Consider the following 19,383-nt stretch of genomic DNA (forward strand, 5'->3'; position numbering starts at 1 on the left):
CACGTGCATGGGGGAGGCAGCTAATATTTCTGCTCCGGATCACAAGATTGCTCTTCCCTGAATCAGAGACTGGGGGTTCAAGCCCCGACCCAGAGTTTGGAGCACAAGAGTCACGACTGACATTCCCGTGCAGTACCAAGGGAACGCTGCGCTGTCGGGGGTGTTACCTTTTGGATGAGATGTCAAACTGAAGCCTCACCTGCCCTCTGAAGGGGATGCAGAAGATGCCACAGCATATCTTAGAGGAAGAACGGGAGGTCTCCCCAGGGTCCAGGCTGATATTTATCCCTCAAAGGGCATTGGTAAAACCACACGATCTCTAGCACACTGTCGTTAGTGGGAACTTGCTGTGCACAATTTTGCTGCCTTGTTAAAACAGCAATTACATCTTTAAAGTACTTTAATGGCTATAAAGAGCTTTGAGACACTGTGCAAGGGGCTATATAAATGCAAGTCTTTCTTCCTTGATCCAAGAGATCCCAATGGAAATCAGCAGGGATAAGCTCTACTGTGATGCCCTCCACAGTCGCTTGTGCCCGAAGGGTGATCAATAGGATGAAGTAGTAGCTGGTTCTCTGTGGATCCACTGCCCACCAAGAATCATCTCCCTCTCAAAAGGCAGGGTGATCAACTGGAGAAGATTAGCGGCCACCAGATCTCGGAGCGTGTGCACCTTGACAGACTATTTTGCCAATTTGTTTTCTTCTGCAAGGATTACAGAGTAAAGAGCGTCAGGTTTGGGAAGCAGAACATCACCTTCAAGAAAACTTTTGATCATTGTCGGGACGGTTCTCTTTCTTCAAAACGATTTCAGGACTAGCCGCTTCCTTTAGTTCAGCTCCAGACATCTGAAGCTGGTGATCAGACTCTCCAACCTCCAGCTGCTTCAAGAATTGTCTAATTACTTCACGTTAAAAAAACGAGGAAAGAAATCCACAATAAAACTTCAGAGCGCTCACGCCAAGACGCGGCCATTTACTGTCTGAAGCTATAATCATGTTCTTTTCTTTGAAGAAGGTTATATTGTTAACAGGTGGATCCAAATCCTCGATCACTCTACTCACTGATCAAGTATGAATGTGACCCGATACGTTTCTCCTCATAAAAGCCAGACAATGCTGCAGTCCTGCTGACACATTACTGCTACGCAGAAGAACTGCAAAAGATTACTTCCCGATAGTCATCAGTAAAGTTGCTGATGGATTATGAGCACCCCCGCACACGTAATTTACCAGGATGTTGCCTGGAATGGAGAGTAGGTCTTACGAGGAAAGGTTGAGGGTGCCAGGCCTTTTCTCACTAGAACGAAGAAGGATGAGGGGCGACTTGATAGAGGTTTATAAGATGATCAGGGGAATAGATAGAGTAGTCAGTCAGAGACTTTTTTCCGCGGGTGGAACAAACCATTACAAGGGGACATAAATTTAAGGTGAATGGTGGAAGATATAGGAGGGGGATGACAGAGGTAGGTTCTTTACACAGAGAGTAGTGGGGGCATGGAATGCAATGCCTGTGGAAGTAGTTGAGTCGGAAACATTAGGGACCTTCAGGCGGCTATTGGATAGGTACATGGATTACGGTAGAATGATGGGGTGTAGATTAATTTGATCTTAATCTAGGACAAACATTCGGCACAACATCGTGGGCCGAAGGGCCTGTTCTGTGCTGTATTGTTCTATGTTCTATGTAATTTTAAAATCAGCGATTTAAGTGCACGGCCTGGTGCAACAGTATGTTGTGCAGACCAAAAAAGGACCCCAGCTACGTGCTCGGGTCTGTGTGGAGTTAGTTGACCTCAGGCTGGTGACAGCCTCAGTGGGCAGCGCTCTCTGGCCTCGGGGTCAGACAGCTGTGGGACCTGGTCACACCACGGGGACCCGTGTCCAAAAACCGGGGCCGACATGTTCAGTGCAGTGCTGTGGGAGCACTGGTTGGAGATGCCATTTTCCGGACAAGATGTCAAACAGAGGCCCTGGCTCTTCTCTCGGGTGGGCGGAATAGGCCTCATACTACTACCGGGAAGGCAGACACGGGAATATCCCTCATGGCCTGGTCAGTGCTCATCTCTGGACTAAAATCACCAGTTAGTTGGCCATCATCATATTGTTGAGTTTGGTGTGGACAAAAGGTTCACCATCTTTCCTACATTACAACAGTGACAATTTCAAATGGACTTCTTAGAACATACAGTGCAGAAGGAGGCCGTTCGGCCCATCAAGTCTGCACCGACCCACATAAGCCCTCACTTCCACCCTATCCCCGTAACCCAATAACCCCTCCGAACCCTTTTGGTCACGAAGGGCAATTTATCATGGCCAATCCACCTAACCTGCACGTCTTTGGACTGTGGGAGGAAACCGGAGCACCCGGAGGAAACCCACGCAGACACGGGGAGAACGTGCAGACTCCGCACAGACAGTGACCCAGCGGGGAATCGAACCTGGGACCCTGGCGCTGTGAAGCCATAGTGCTATCCACTTGTGCTACCGTGCTTCAAGGTCTCATGCCCATAAGTCCATCCCAGGCCTGCTACAATTCTCCTGTGATGACCAATTAGGCCTTCTGGATTCAGCATTGAGTTGAACAACTTTAGACGTGAACTTCCCCCTCTGTATTAAACCCCCACACCATTTTGTATTCTGTTGCCAGTTGTTTTTCAGCTCCCTGGCCTGCCCAACACAACACAACCCCCCCCCCCCCCCCCCCCCCCCCCGGTCATGGGTTCCCCTGGGGGTGGGACGGGCAGGCCATGCAAATAGTCATTCGCTTCGCAGGACGAAGATTGCGCCTCGGGTCATCGGCGAGCCGCCCTCACTGCCGGAAAACCCGCCACCTACAGTGCAGAAGGCCATTCTGCCCATCGGGGTCAGGATTGTCCCTCTGAAAGTGCACTCCACCCAGGCCCACTCCCCCGCCCTATCCCAGTTAACCCTTAACCTATCGTACAAATCCCTTATATAGTCTCTTATTGTCACACCCTTGGATAGACTGGCCAACTTTGTCTCTCGGGGCAGGGGGGGGGGGGGGGGGCGCAAAAATCATTTACTGCCCATCATTTAGTCGCGCTGTCTGAACCATATCCAACATTTAGTTTGGTGGGGGGGTCAATATGTTCAATATGGTCCAGTGTACAATGTAACATTTGGCACCAACTTCTAATTGCTCAGCAGATGTGGGATTTGACAGCTGGAATATTTAAAATTCAGGAATGTTTTTAACCAGCGCAGGGGAATGACTATTGATAATAACAGGTACTTAAAAACAGATTTTTAACGTTCATCAATTTGACATCGACAAGATGTTCGAAGGACTGTTTCGTGTTTATTGCGGAGTTTCAATACCCATGTTTTATTTTTTGCATGTTTCCCTATTTTGTACTTAGCATCAAAAATCAGATTGGGAGAATGCTGAACCCAGACCAAAGCAGACTGAATCTGACGAACAATCGTTTTGAACATCGCCAAGTCTCAAGATGAGACTAACAAGACACAAGGACAATAATCCAAACTGCTCGCAGTTCACATCACTCTTCGCATTATCCTGATAGCACATGGGGTAGAAGGCACAAATTGAAGGTTTTGGAGTGGAGAGGTAGGATGGGCTGTGACAATAAACGTGTCACACAGCGAGGGACAATGACCTGGAACTCGCTGTCTACAAGACCAGCAGAATCAGAGAGGGGGCTGGCAGATTAAGGAGGAAACACTAGAGGGAAATAAACCTGTAGGGATAGAATGGAGGAATGGGGCTAGATTTATCTAGAGAGAGCCCGCATAGACTCGATGGGAAGAACAGTCTCATTGGGTGCCACAGGAAGCAATGGCGACGGGAGGAAAAATCTATTCACACAGCGAGTGGTTGGGGTTTGGAATGCACTGCCTGAGTGTGGTGGAGACAGATTCAATTCAGGCATTCAAAGGCAGTCAGACGGTTATCAGAAAAGGAGGAGTGCGCAGGGGCTCGGGGAGAAGGCAGTTGCAATAGATTAATTGTGCAGTCGGGGAGCAGATGAGGACACAATGGGCCAATTGGTTCCTTCCGCGCTGTAACAATTCTATCGGCATGATTCTCCGGAAAGATTTCTTTGTGTTGTAGCGAGTGGGAATTGCCGCGAGCTTCCTGGTGCTCGGCCCCGGAGACGCCGGCAATGCCATTCAACATTAATTGGTCCACTTAACAAGGCCCCACGGGCTCCTCAGCTGATTCGCCGGCACCGCGCTCGCCAGCCCTCCGCTGACCAGGTGGAGCAGCACTTAAGCTGCTCTTGCTCAGCCAACTCGCAGCAATGGCGCCGAGGAGTCCGTCCCCACGATTCGGGGACGCTGACCTGAGGAGGCTGCTAGATGCAGCAGAGGCCAGGAGGGATGTCCTGTTCCCCCAAGAGTCAGCCACAGGGCAGCCTGTGCTGCCTGGGAGGAGGTGGTGGCGGCTGGGAGCGTGACCGGGAGGACTGGCCTCCAGTGTAGGAAGACGGTCAATGTCCTAAACCAGGCAGCACGATCGAGTAGTCACCAACGCTTTCCACCCCTACTGGAGCAACTACCCCCTCCCTTTTCAACTCCCTCAACCCTTCCTCCATCTCACCCCCCCCCCCCCCCACTGTGAACCACGCATGTGGCTAATGAGGCCCTCTTGTGTCTCCTCAGGAAAAGGTCTCCCACATTCGCCGGGAGAGGGCCCAGACTGGTGGGGGGGGGGTGCCGGACATCAGAATCCTCACCACCTTGGAGGAGCGTGACCTGGAGGTGACCGGGGTCACCGAGGACAGGGAGGTCACCCACGCCAAGGCTGGCGGATGCCGCAGGGGTGAGGAACCACCAGGCTCCACCCGGAGGACCTGTCAAACCTGAGTAGTGATTTCCTTACTGACTGACCCATCCCTCCCACTGACCACACGTCCATTCTCCCGCAGGTCCTCCAGCCGATGGCACCGGCCCACCCGGGAAGGACCCTTTCCTGACTCCGAGGAGAACACCTTGGAGGGGAGCTCAGAGGATGCAACTGTTGTAGTCACGGCACAGCTGTCATCCCAGCCCTCCACCAACGCAGATGCACACCTCGGGGAGAAGTCTTAGTGGTCAGGCTTGTGGGGCAGAATCTGGTGAGCACCACACAGCTGATGATGCACATCTGGTGGAGGCAGGAACGCCCAGGCGGGGCAGCAGTAGGAAAACTGCTGGATCCCAGGATCCAGCTCGGTCCAAGTCTGATGCTGAGCCTGTGGAACAGGGTTACCCTGAGCGAATGGAGATGATAGGGAGCGGCCGGGACATTCGGAGGGAGATGACAGCGACACTCCAGCAGATCCATAGTCGCTTGGAGCAGTCCCAGAGGCTACGGGCGCAAGAGATGATGCTGGCAATGAGTGGCACCTAGGCCAACACTGTCAGGGTGGCGACCACAGTGGCGAGCCTGATACACAATGTCGGCACCATGAGTGAAGGTGTCCCAAGCGTCACACAGTTCATGACAGTCATGGCTGAGGGTCTCGACAGAATGCCCGACTCGCTGGGGGATGTCGCCCAGAACCAGGCTGACCTTGAATGAGCTTCTGCGGGACACGTCCCCCGCGCAGATGGGTAAGGCCGAGGCATTGGGTATAGGCCACACTTGGAGTACAGTGTTTAATTCTGGTCGCCACACTACCAGAAGGATGTGGAGGCTTTAGAGAGGGTGCAGAAGAGATTTACCAGAATGTTGCCTGGTATGGAGGGCATTAGCTATGAGGAGCGGTTGAATAAACTCGGTTTGTTCTCACTGGAACAACGGAGGTTGAGGGGCGACCTGATAGAGGTCTACAAAATTATGAGGGGCATAGACAGAGTGGATAGTCAGAAGCTTTTTCCCACGGTAGAGGGGTCAATTACTAGGCGGCATAGGTTTAAGGTGCGGGGGGCAAGGTTTAGAGTAGATGTACGAGGCAAGTTTTTTTTTTTTTTTTTTAAACACAGAGGGTAGTGGGTGCCTGGAACTCGCTGCCAGAAGCAGGGACGATAGTGACATTTAAGGGGCATCGTGACAAATACATGAATAGGATGGGAATAGAGGGATACGGACCCAGGAAGTGTAGAAGATTTTAGTTTAGACGGGCAGCATGGTCGGCTCGGGCTTGGAGGGCCGAAGGGCCTGTTCCTGTGCTGTACTTTTCTTTGTTCGTTGTTGTAGAGCATGGCCCAACATTGCCAAGGGCGTCGACATGATGGTGCAGACCATGGGGAACCGCCAGGGCTGGCAGAGCCAGATGATGCAGGGGCGGCCGGGGCTCGAACCAGCAGCTCCTCCATCCGAAGGTAAACCCCAGGGCCTTATGGGTACCGACCAAGAGGAGGGGGTGCTGAATGCTAACCCGGAACCGTTCCATGGAGTGGGGATGGGGGCCATCAGTTCCCCCGAGTTCCACCCCTCTGATGAGGCCGCGTCTCGGAGCTAGCGCATGCGACAGGGCGGCACGTCTGTGCATGTGCCGCCAACAAGGGGTCCTCTGGCCCCAAAGGACACCCGCCAGGGGCATCGAAGGCCATGGGACAAAGTAAGCAGCTGGCTGCCTCCACCTCAGGTGGCCTCTGAACCCTTCGTCCAGTTCTCCAGGCATCTCCCCCTCCCCGTGGCATCCACCCACCCATCCACATGCCCCCGGAGCTGTGTCTCATCCCCTGGGTGTTTGGATGTTGGCTGCTGCATGTGTGGTGTTGCCTCCCATACTGTTCAAGCATCAGGTGTGATTGGGACGCTAGGGAATGACTCCCACAGGCTACATGGCCCGCCCACCCACGGAAATCCACTTGGGTTGTGTGAAGTGCTCACTTAACTACGACTGCCAATTCCCCATTAGCGATAGCCTTCAGCCGCTCAGCCAGAGGCCTCGACAGTGTTTTTGTGGTAGGTAACATGTGCTACTCAATCCTTGGTTAGTGATGAGGTCTTCTGAATCCCGTGAAGAAGATTCGAACTCTTCCAGTAGTAACAAATGGTTTATTGAGTAACTACAACAATATTTACATGAGTTCTTTACTTTAACTTTGATACTAGTGATAAGGTTAACAAGATCGAACAATGGCAACTATACGTAACTCCACTGGCCATCTAAACTAGTCTGCTGTTGCTTTGATCACAAGAGAGAGAGAGAGACCCAATGTGGTTGCCTTTTATACCCCTGTTGGTCCGGCCCTCTAGTGATCATGTGGTGCTACTGAATACACATTAACCCCTTGTGTACATGCACACAGAGATCACTACAGGCAGCAGGTGGGGGTTATGGGTTGTCGGTGGGGCGGACAGGCAGGGATGGGTACACACAATCCAGTGGTTGGCATGGTAGTGCCATGCGCGGTCGCCCCCCAGTGCACCCCCCTCATCCTCCCATGGCGGCCCACCCCTGCGGAGGGTTCCCCCACCCCCAGCCGAGGGTCCCCCATTCCCACCGAGCACTGGGGTGGCAGGCCCAGCACCCCGGGTTCTCGGTCTGTGGCCAAAGATGGCGACTCACCTCCTCTGCTCCCCACAGAAACCCATCGCCAGGTTCACCTTTTACAAAAGGAGTACTAATCGGCGCCACTTGCTGGGGAGGCGACTGAATGACGGGAGGCCGTTGGATATGGGGGGGTGGGGGCTCTCGTTAATGGAAATGGGGCTTAAGTGGTGACAATTGGTTTCTCGCCTCGCTACAGCGAGATCCCGGTTTCGCCTACGGGAACATCCCAAACTGTTTGGCACCTGGCACAGCTCTCGTTTTTGGCCTCTCCCACTATTCACCGGCCTCATTTCGTTTGGGATGTAGTAGCTCTAGAATATGGCTCACCCTCAATTTCTCAAGGGCGATTAGGGATGGGCAATTCTGCTCCAGGCAGCAACGCCCACATCCAGTAAAGGAATAAAATGATGCAATCCTTAATCCACGTTGACCAGTTCAATGAGCCACAACCTCATGTATAACATGTTTTGAAAAATCCAGATACATTATCTCAAACAACGATGAGTCAGAATACAGGAGTGAAATAGAGAACCTAGTGGCGTGGCAACAACAATCTCTCCCTCAATGTAAGCAAAACTAAAGAGCTGGTCATCGACCTCAGGAAGTGAAGTGTCGCACACACCCCTGACTGCATCAATGGTGCCGAGGTGGAGATGGACAGCTTCAAATTCCGAGGTGTGCACATCACCAACAATCTATCCTGGTCCACCCATGTCGACGCTACCACCAAGAAAGCACAACAGCGCCTATACTTCCTCAGGAAACAAATGAAATTCGGCATGTCCACATTGACTCTTACCAATTATTACAGATGCACCATAGAAAGCATCCTATCTGGCTGCATCACAGCTGGTATGGCAACTGCTTGGCCCAAGACCGCAAGAAACTACAGAGTCGTGAACACAGCCCAGTCCATCACACAAACCTGCCTCCCATCCATTGACTCTATCTTCACCTCCCACTGCCTTGCAAAAGCGGGCAGCATAATCAAAGACCCCTCCCACCCGGGTTATTCTCTCTTCCAAACTCTTCCATCGGGCAGGAGATGCAAAGGTCTGAGAACACGCACTAACAGATTCGCCCCCACTGTCACCAGACTCCTGTTATTTGTGTTCTCCTTAGTGAACTTAGTGAAGTCAGATTCAAAGTATTTGTTCAACAGGTCTGCCATCGCTTTGTTGCCCATTATGAATTCACCTGATTCTAACTGTAAGGGACTTACATTTGTCTTTGTCATGTGCACATTTGTCTTTGTCATGTGCGAGTCCCTTTAAGAAATGGGTGTTTATAAATGAGTAAGTATATAAATATCTGTAGTGAGAGTATCTTTAAGAAATGGTTGTTTCTTACTGCAGTGATGTCAGAGATTGGGTGGAGCTGGGCTGTCAGCTTTTTACTTTTGTTTTAGGCTGTTTGCTGCAAGGTGTGTTTTAGTTTCGTTTTCAGAGCTGGATAGCTGCAGTCACAGCCAGGAGGTGTATTAGAGTCTCTCTCTGTAATCTAAAGACTGTAAATCGATCCTGGTGATTTCAAACTAATAACTGCTCTCAGTGGTGACTTTAACCTGATGTGCTTCTGTTGAAATGTTTTTTTTAAAGTCTTCTGGATGTTAAAAGGACAGCTTAAGGATTACTTAGTGTCGTAGTCTTTGGGGGTTGTATTTGAATTAATGGTTGCTAAGATGCTCACTGTATGTTTCAAAAAGGTTAACTTGAGTTCATAGAATAAACATTGTTTTGCTTTAAAAAATACTTTTCCATTTCTGCTGTACCACACCCGTAGAGTGGGCCCTGTGCTCTCCATACCACAATCTAGTAAAGTTGTGGGTCAGGTGAACTCCATGATACACTTTGGGGTTCTCTAAACCCTGGCCCATAACAGTCTTCACCAGTCTTTTTCTCTCCTTATGTCTATACAAGCTATTGCAGTCAGTTGTTACATTTTCTGCAAACTTAGGCATTCTATTTTCCCCTTCCAAATTAATAACAATAAAAATAATCTTTATTGTCACAAGTTCAGCTTTCATCTCAATGAAGTTACTGTGAAAAGCCTCTGGTTGCCATGCACTCCGGCGCCTGTTCAGGTACACAGGAGGGAGAATTCAGAATGTCCAATTCAGCTAACAGCACGTCTTTCGGGACTTGTGGGAGGAAACGGAGCACCCGAGGAAACCCACGCAGACACCGGGGGGGGGTGCAGACTCCGCACAGACAGTGACCCAAGAGGGAATCGAACCTGGAACGCTGGCGCTGTGAAGCAACAGTGCTAACTACTGTGCTACCGTGCATGATCTACAGCATTGTCCTCCTTGCCTGTTTTCACAGAGATGTAATAAAAAGTGTGGTCACTCTCAACTATCGCTCACTGAGCTCCTGCTGCCAAAACAGCAGAGGTTCTAACTTAACGACCATGCGCGTAGAACTTCTATTAATTGTAATCAGTCCTCAGGCAGAAGAGCTCCAACATTCTGCATTAAACTGCGTTCTTTGGAAACAGTTTACAAGCAGGACTCGTATTTCAGAACTCGTTGGTTCCATTCCATATTTTTAAACACAGCTTTACAGTCCCTGAGCTTATCCTGCCCAAGTACCAATCAACCATGTGCCAGTTTGGCAAATCAATGTTCACTGGCTATTCATCCATATAGGGCATCACTAAAATGGCTGATCCCGCCCTTGTTTCGCCTCAGCGAGCACCCAAAGGCGGGCACTTTCCAACCGGGTTGGGGGTTGGGTGCACTTTGCTTTGCACACCTGCTTGAAGCAACGCTAACCCTCCTTTACCCACTCCAATTACCTCAGCACGGATCATGACCGGCACAGGCTTGGAGGCCGAAGGGCCTGTTCCTGTGCTGTATTGTTCTTTGATACTACACTCCATGAGTTTGCAAATATGTGGCCAGAAATCACAATGATGGACAATTTACAATGAAAGGTTTACAATTTACAATACAGAGCATGGTGAAGAGGCAATGAAGGAGAAGCTACCTTTCTCGTTAACTCTCAGATCAAACACGAGGTTGCCGCAGAGGATTTGAAGGTTCAACAATCAGTAAACCCTTTTGATGGCATTTACTTAGATTTATACAGCTTTCACAGATTGCAGTAAAGTGTGTTTCTCAAGTCTTTATATTAGGAGCCCTGCCAGGGCTCGTAATGCTATCAGGTGGAGTGGAAAAGGATATTTCATTATCTGGCACTGTACCCTCCCGCATTGATTTGTTTTGTGTTAAATGGCCTGACCTTTCGAGCAGGCGTTTCATTTTCAAAATGGTTACACATTAACGCTCCTCCATGAGTAACTGTGCAACAACAGGAAGAGATTGTTCTGCATTGCTACTGAGTGAACTCTGAAAGAAAGTAGATTTCACATCCTATGGAGTAATTACCAGAGTACAGTTTTCATGTCATTTAATATGGCATATATTTGAAATGCTTGAAGATCAACTCAGTATCACTGCTGCCCATCGTTAAGGCTTGGCAAGTCAGGAATTAAAAGTTAACAAATCTGCCACCTGCCCACCAGTACACACGCCAACCTTATCTGGGTCATCTGAGGGAGGGGTGGAAAACAGCCAGGCTAGGCTATTGTCCCAACTTGCTGAAGTACTCCTCCTGCTGGGAGGACCATGGGTAATATCCATGAAGTTGTCATAACAACTTATAGAAACAGTTTAGAAAAAGCCATTAGGTCCTACAAGCGTTTGATCTAAACTTGGTCACTCGTCCCTGCCTTCTCACCATATCCTTTAATCTGTTCTCGCTCCAGAACAGGTCTAAATACTAATTCCTAAATACCCATTCTTGATGCTCAAATCAACAGTCTTCTTTGTCACTTTATTCTTTGTTTTAAAGAAGCCCTTTTCTTTAAAGTCCATCGGTTGATCCCTTTTGCCAGAGTGAAAACTGAAGTCAAAATTTGTCCAGCACCAGCTTAACTTTTAGCACTTTCTTTTTAAAAAAGAAACTGCATCGCGGGAGGGCACTTTCCCAATGAAAACAAGTCCAAATTCCTCACCGCCTTACACCTCTTCCCCATCGAGGGTGGACAAGCAAACCCGGCGCGGAAGAAAATCCATTTCAAAATGAAAATTAAAACATTCTTCACAAGCGGATGCCCTGTTGACACCGCCTGAATTATCCCCGTGTTACAATCTGGAAAGCCAGCTGGTGAAAGATAATACTGGGGCCAAGCTTTACTCAGTCTTCTATTTATTTACGGAGTGCAACATTATGAGCATACATCTCCTAAGCCAGCCACATCAGTTTCAATAAGCATCTCTTCATATGCGTTCACTTGAAGCCCCAATTAATGGTCTCCAACTGGACACAATTAACATACATTTAATAACATGACAGTGTCATCCATGAAGACCACCCTCAGTGCTGGTTGTTATGAATAGTTATATATTTCCCCTCTGTAAAACAGTGCCAATAGAATGAAGTGAGTTTGGAGTCTGGCTAGACCCAACTGAGACACCCAGTGATTGGGTATCAGACTGAACTGCTCTGAGCTGTCAACAATGACTGGGTCAGAATTGGGTTCTACGGAAGGTGCAATATGGAATGTGGCCACGGAACTGGACGAGCAATCCAGAGACGCAGGTTAATGCTCTGGTGACAAGGGTTCAAATCCTTGATTCCAGGCCCACAGCAATGTGGGTGACTCTTGACTACTCGCAGAATGACCGAGCAAGCCGCTCAGTTCTAGGGAAATTAGGGGTGAATGTTGGCTCACAACCCATGAAATAATAATTTTTTTTATAAGAATGTCTGCGCACCAACACCCCATGTGAATGGCCACACATGTCGCAGGGAAAGGGAGAAGTTTAATCCACAATGTGAAACCGTATCTCCAAAAGCTCGATAGGAAAGGAGAGTTAATTTAGCCACCCCCTGTGCCTCTAGGTATAAACAATGCCTTCATAAAGGAAGCATTTTATACAAGGTTCACCGCATCTCAGTTCCACAGAGGGTGGAGTTAAGGAAGAGAAACAGGTCTCTGGCTACCCCCTCCTATTTGGGAAACGCTCTTGACAAGAATGCAAAGCCCCTGTTAAAACAGTGCACTAACTGCCCTCGGACAATGACATAGGAGGGCAGGAGCAAACAGACCTCAATCTGGGTCATTCAACCGAGGATTATCAAATGCATATTTGCAGCAGATTGCAGCTCGGCACAAAGACATTTTAGCACAGCTCTCAGAGTACTTAAAAGGGAATCGAAGTAGGGAAAGTCTGCTGTGAGCAGGAGGGATACGTATCTTGTCGGAGGCCATGTGAACACAATTCAATTGACGAACGCCTGTCTGTTTTCACGGGGTTTAGATGCCACCTGGAGGTAGACTGCGAAACTAACAGAAATTTTCGTCGTTTTTTTTTTTAAAAAACTCCCGACGAGTTTTTCCCTCAAGAATAAACTTCAGGGCTGGGGTGTTCGAGCCCAGTTGGACATTGGAACATTCCAGAAACATTCACAGCCTTAACCCACGATTGCCCAGTGGAGAGGGAGATGCTGAGGGAGCTGCTGAACCCAGGGAAAAGCAAACTGAAAATAAAACTGATACTAAAAGGTACAAGGCGGGGCTGCACGGTGGCGCAGTGGTTAGCACTGCTGCCTCACCCCGCTGAGGACCCGGGTTCGAATCCTGGTCGAGTCACTGTCCGTGTTGCGTTTGCACGTTCTCCCCGTGTCTGCATTGGGTCTCACCCCCAAAAGGTGCAGGGTAGGGTGGCATGGCCACGCTAAATGGCCCCTGAATGGGGAAAAAAAAAGAATTGCGTACTCTAAATTTATTTTTAAGAAATGAAAAAGCACAAGACAAGCTTCATATTGCAGATCCCACAATTATTTTAAAAATGTAATTCACAAAAATCATTAGCAGAATGCACTCACGTTCATTTCTCCTCATCCACTGCGAATGGGTTTGTGCTGAGCTACAGTTCCATTGGTTGGCGCTCTGCCCAACCAAGTGGTGACTCTTTAGATGCAAGTAAAAACTGAGTGCGTGTGGGGTGATCGATGATGGGATTGGGGGGGGGGGGGGGGTATTCGCTAATCCCGCGGCAGAGTGTCCATGCCGTCGTAAACGCCGTTGCGTTTTACGATGGCGTGAATGGGCCGCTGCCAGGACTGATTCTGGCCCCTACTGTGGATCCCGGCGCGAACTGTGCACCGCGGGATCCGAGCACGGGCAATGGCGCCGGCGCCAACGCTTGTAAGCGCAGTAGCCTCCTTCAACGCGCCGGCCCCGACGCAGGGCTACAGGGGCCGGCGCGTAGGAAAGGAGGCCCCCATTGAGAGAGGTCGGCCCACTGATCGGTGGGGCCTGATCGCAGGCCAAGCCACATCAGATCCCCCGCACCCCCCCGCAGATCGAATTACAGAAGGCGCTCAACAAAGTTGCACATCGAAGTTTACTGTGCAAAATAAGAGCGCACGGTGGAATGGGTAAGAAATGATCATGGATAGAGAATTGTTTACGGACAGGATGGTGCGAGCGGGATAAATGAGTCTTCTTCGCGTTGGCCAGATGTGTTGAGTGGAATGTTACCGGCGTCAGTGTTGTGGCCTCAAATATTTACAACGTATGTCAATGACTTGGTTGAAGGGTTCGTATTTATGGTTGCTAAATTTGCTGATTTCACAAAGACAGGTAGGAAATTAAGTTGCAAAGAGGAGGTAAAGAATCTGCATAGGGATGTAGGTCAGTCAAGTGACTGGGCAGAAATTTGGCAGATGCTGTACCTACCAAACTCTAGGGAATGCAAATCTAGCTTACGCACCCGGTCCTCTCTCAGGGTCCTCTGGACGACTCAGCCCCAATGTCAAGTCTGGTAAACAGAATATTGCAGCCTCTCCAAGGCCAATATATCCACAAGGCCCAGAATTGAATCCTGTATTTCAGATGGAGCCTGACCAAGGTTCTGTACGATTGATGAATCGCTTGCCTTTGTGTTCCAGCTCTCCCGAGGTAAAGGCCAACATTCCAGCAGTCTTTTCAATCATATTTGATGTGCATGCCCTGCTTTTGATCATTTGATATTCAAATCCCTTTGCTCTCCCACAGCTCCTGTTAGGAAGTATAGGATGATCGAAGGTGGATGACCTTCTCACTGCGAATGCCAGCACAGCGGTTCTGCTGCTGGACAGGTAATCCAGGGGCCTGGGTTTAATGATCTGAAGACATGTCCTCAAATCCCATCAGGGCAGTGAAGTAAATAAATACGGGACGAAAGATTGGTCGGGAGCAGGCAACGAATGGATGGTAAACCCATCTGCGTCCGCCCGGGGAGGAAAGCTGCCATCCTTACCTGGTCTGGTCTGAATGTGACTCCAGACACACAGCAATGCAACGCTTAACTGCCCAACAAATGGCCTAGCAAGACACTAAACTTGTAGCAACGAATGGACAATTAAGAACGGGCAATAAATGCTGCCTTCCACACGAATAAAATAATCCTGCCCAAAAGTTGAATTCAGTCTGCCACAGTTTTGCCCAGAAGGATATTGAAAATCCGGACACAACCTGGAGTGGGGAGAAAGCGCTAAAACAGAAGGCTGAATTAAGAGGAACGCAAATGGAACATTCTAAAATCCCTCTCTGCATGAACTAAAAAGTCACCTTGACAGCTCCCTCGGTTGAAGGTAAAATGAAGCTTGGAAGAGGGTACTCAGCTGATCCCAGTTTGACTTCTTGCTCCCCCCCCCCAGACAATTCAAAAATGATCTCAATTGTTTGAAATTCCCGTTTACAAACTCCGAGGAGCCAATTCGATGGTGGATCTCCGGGGATCGGTTTACATTATGGTGTGATTACAATCTTCCGTCAACTGCACGAGATGCATGTGTCACTAAAGGCGTATTTCACACATCTGACATGCGCGAGGCAACTAGGGAGCGAACAAACGTATTGATGCGTGACAAGTTGCTGCATTTTGTTCGACAACTTCAAGTCTCCCAGTTGACCCACCGCCGTTTGAGCTGGCAGATCAGATTTCCACTTCCAGCACTTCTTCACCTTAACTTAGATTAGGATCAATGCCCACATACCTCACACCTAACCACAGAACTCCCAGCTTGCTGCATCAAGCAGGTCACCCTGGGTTGTTAGATGATAACAGATGAATGCGATGTTACAGCAGCATACACGCCTCGACTGATTTTGGAATAAAAGAGGCCATTGTGTCGCTCGCTGAGGCAGCGTTTGCGCGGAACGCCAACTAATTTAACTGTTCCATTGCACTCCTGGCCTGTCCCCCACATCCCACCCGCTGCAAACTTGAAATTAAAGGTTAATCACCAAGAGACTGCGAAGCGTAAAATCCGGCAGAGACCAGGGCGTTACGAAAAACTCCACATTTTTTTGAACACTTTTATTAGTCATTAAAAAATGGAGATATTTGATTGGGCAGTTGGAAGCGAGACGCCATGGAATGAAACCTCTAGGGTTCTGCTGGGCCAGCGTTGGTAACCGTATTAACAGGAGGAAAACGATTCTCCATCTCTGTCAAGTCAACGCAATCCAGATCTGCTTAGACTCAAGACCCATTCACCCACCTTACCCTGTCAGACTCTTACCTTCCCAAGTGGGTGAGGACCATCCACCGTCTTCCCATCATCGTCGGGACCCCAACTGCAGGAGAGAAGAAACAGGAGACACATGACGGACTGATAACTGAGAGGAGGGGACCTTGGATAAGTGACCCCACATTCCACCAGAGGCAAGCGCAGGGGCAACAGGCGGGCAGGAATGGATGGAAACCGGTGGACGGGCTAAGAAATAGGGTCCTTTACAACTTTCCTGTCAACTGGAAGTGGGGGAGATGGAAATTTCTGGAATGTACCAGCCTTCCAAAACATGTGAGGAAACTGAGGACGCGAATCTCCGAAATGGAGACTAAGTGTTCGCGCCGTCGTGAACGCCGTCGCGTTTTAGGACAGCGCGAAACGGGCGCGGGGACAACCGATCCTGGCTCCCACGGGGGGCCAGCACGCCGCTCCAGCCTCCCTTCCCGGCGCCAAACGGGCGCCGTGCCAATCCGCGCATGCGCGGGGACTTCTTCAGTGCACTGGCCGCAACGCAACATGGCGTGGGGGTTCAGGGGCCTGTCGAGCAACAAAGTAGGCCCGGGAGGGGGGGGGGGGGGGGGAGAAAAGAGGCCAGCCCACCGATCGGTGGGCCCCGATTGTGGGGCAGACCCCATCGGAATCCCCCCCCCCCCCCCCACCCTTCGCGCAGAGTTTCTGCCGGCAGCGACCAGGGGTGAACGGCGTCAGTGGGACTCTGCCGTTTCCACGCGGCCTCTCGGCCCATCCGGGCCAGAGAATCGGCGGCCCAGCCGCGGACAGCGACCGGCGTCGCGCAAAACGTGCCGGCGCAAATGCCGCCGATTCTCCGCACCTCAGAGAATCGAGCGCCGGCGTCAGGGCAGCGATTATCCAGCCCGGCACAGGGTTCGGAGAATCGCCCCCTGACTTTCTGGGAATCGGAACTGGGGAAGTTTACAGACAGCAGAGAAACTGGCAGTTAAAGGATCAAACTGGAATGGAGATACAGGTGGACAGGAGGCTTCCTGCTCTGTCCAAAGCTGAATGTTTCAGCACAACTCGCTCACTGAAAGTGGCAGAAAAGATATTGAAAATTGGATCAATCTTAAATTTATTCTTTATTAAGAAATATTTTTATTCCAATTTTTAATTTTAACAATTAAACAGATAAAACTCATAACATTTACAAAATAAAACCACCCCAAAACAAAACAAAACCCCAGATTTCCCCACCAACCTCCCCTCCTCCTCCCCTCCTCCTTCCCCCCTCCCCTCCTCCTTCCCCCCTCCCCTCCTCCTTCCTCCCCTCCCCTCCTCCTTCCCCCCCCTCCCCTCCTCCTTCCCCCCCTCCCTTCCCCCTCCCTCCCCTCCTCCCCTCCCCTCCTCCTCCCCCCCTCCCCTCCTCCTTCTCCCCCTCCCTTCCTCCTCTCCCCCCCTCCCCTCCTCCTCCCCCTCCCTCCCCTCCTCCTTCCCCCTCCCTCCCCTCCTCCTTCCCCCTCCCTTCCTCCTCCCCCTCCTCCCTCCTCCTTCCCCTCCCTCCCCTCCTCCTTCCCTCCCTCCCCTCCTCCTTCCCCCTCCTCCCTCCTCTCCTCCTCCCCTCTCCTCCCCTCCTCCCTCCTCCTTCCCCCTCCCTCCCCTCCTCCTTCCCCCTCCCTCCCCTCCTCCTTCCCCCTCCCTCCCCTCCTCCTTCCCCCTCCCTCCCCTCCTCCTTCCCCCTCCCTCCCCTCCTCCTTCCCCCTCCCTCCCCTCCTCCTTCCCCCTCCCTCCCCTCCTCCTTCCCCCTCCCTCCCCTCCTCCTTCCCCCTCCCTCCCCTCCTCCTTCCCCTCCTCCCCTCCTCCTTCCCCCTCCCTCCCCTCCTCCTTCCCCCTCCCTCCCCTCCTCCTTCCCCCTCCCTCCCCTCCTCCTTCCCCCTCCCTCCCCTCCTCCTTCCCCCTCCCTCCCCTCCTCCTTCCCCCTCCCTCCCCTCCTCCTTCCCCCTCCCTCCCCTCCTCCTTCCCCCTCCCTCCCCTCCTCCTTCCCCCTCCCTCCCCTCCTCCTTCCCCCTCCCTCCCCTCCTCCTTCCCCCTCCCTCCCCTCCTCCTTCCCCTCCTCCCCTCCTCCTTCCCCTCCCTCCCCTCCTCCTTCCCCCTCCCTCCCCTCCTCCTTCCCCCTCCCTCCCCTCCTCCTTCCCCCTCCCTCCCCTCCTCCTTCCCCCTCCCTCCCTCCTCCTTCCCCTCCTCCCCTCCTCCTTCCCCTCCCTCCCCTCCTCCTTCCCCCTCCCTCCCCTCCTCCTTCCCCTCCCTCCCCTCCTCCTTCCCCTCCCTCCCCTCCTCCTTCCCCCTCCCTCCCCTCCTCCTTCCCCCTCCCTCCCCTCCTCCTTCCCCCTCCCTCCCCTCCTCCTTCCCCTCCCTCCCCTCCTCCTTCCCCCTCCCTCCCCTCCTCCTTCCCCCTCCCTCCCCTCCTCCTTCCCCCTCCCTCCCTCCTCCTTCCCCCTCCCTCCCCTCCTCCTTCCCCCTCCCCCCTCCTCCTTCCCCCTCCCTCCCCTCCTCCTTCCCCCTCCCTCCCTCCTCCTTCCCCCTCCCTCCCCTCCTCCTTCCCCCTCCCTCCCCTCCTCCTTCCCCCTCCCTCCCCTCCTCCTTCCCCCTCCCTCCCCTCCTCCTTCCCCCTCCCTCCCCTCCTCCTTCCCCCTCCCTCCCCTCCTCCTTCCCCCTCCCTCCCCTCCTCCTTCCCCCTCCCTCCCCTCCTCCTTCCCCCTCCCTCCCCTCCTCCTTCCCCTCCTCCTTCCCCCTCCCTCCCCTCCTCCTTCCCCCTCCCTCCCCTCCTCCTTCCCCCTCCCTCCCCTCCTCCTTCCCCCTCCCTCCCCTCCTCCTTCCCCTCCCTCCCCTCCTCTTCCCCCTCCCTCCCCTCCTCCTTCCCCCTCCCTCCCCTCCTCCTTCCCCCCCCTCCCCTCCTCCTTCTCCCCCTCCTTCCCTCCCTTCCTCCTCTCCCCCCCCTCCCTTCCTCCTTCCCTCCCTTCCTCCTCTCCCCCCCCTCCCCTCCTCCTTCCCCCTCCCTCCCCTCCTCCTTCCCCCTCCCTCCCCTCCTCCTTCCCCCTCCCTCCCCTCCTCCTTCCCCCTCCCTCCCCTCCTCCTTCCCCCTCCCTCCCCTCCTCCTTCCCCCTCCCTCCCCCTCCCTCCCCTCCTCCTTCCCCCTCCCTCCCCTCCTCCTTCCCCCTCCCTCCCCTCCTCCTTCCCCCTCCCTCCCCTCCTCCTTCCCCCTCCTCCCCTCCTTCCCTCCTCCTCCTTCCCCTCCCTCCCCTCCTCCTTCCCCCCCTCCCCCTCCCCATCTCTCTCCTCCCCCTAGAGCCTCCCCCTCTCCCCATCCTCCATTCCCCCCCTCCCCCT

General features: G+C 52.3%; 1 protein-coding gene across 1 annotated transcript in view; it reads right to left on the reverse strand.

Moving 5' to 3' along the window:
• LOC140398196 (proprotein convertase subtilisin/kexin type 7-like) overlaps positions 1 to 19,383 on the reverse strand; it is a 261,903-nt gene that overhangs the window by 183,094 nt on the left and 59,426 nt on the right. The window contains 1 exon segment of the mRNA XM_072486557.1: positions 16,051 to 16,105. Within this exon segment, the coding sequence (XP_072342658.1) occupies positions 16,051 to 16,105 (55 nt within the window).

This window comes from Scyliorhinus torazame, chromosome 21 (assembly GCF_047496885.1).
Source record: "Scyliorhinus torazame isolate Kashiwa2021f chromosome 21, sScyTor2.1, whole genome shotgun sequence".
Taxonomy (NCBI): domain Eukaryota; kingdom Metazoa; phylum Chordata; class Chondrichthyes; order Carcharhiniformes; family Scyliorhinidae; genus Scyliorhinus; species Scyliorhinus torazame.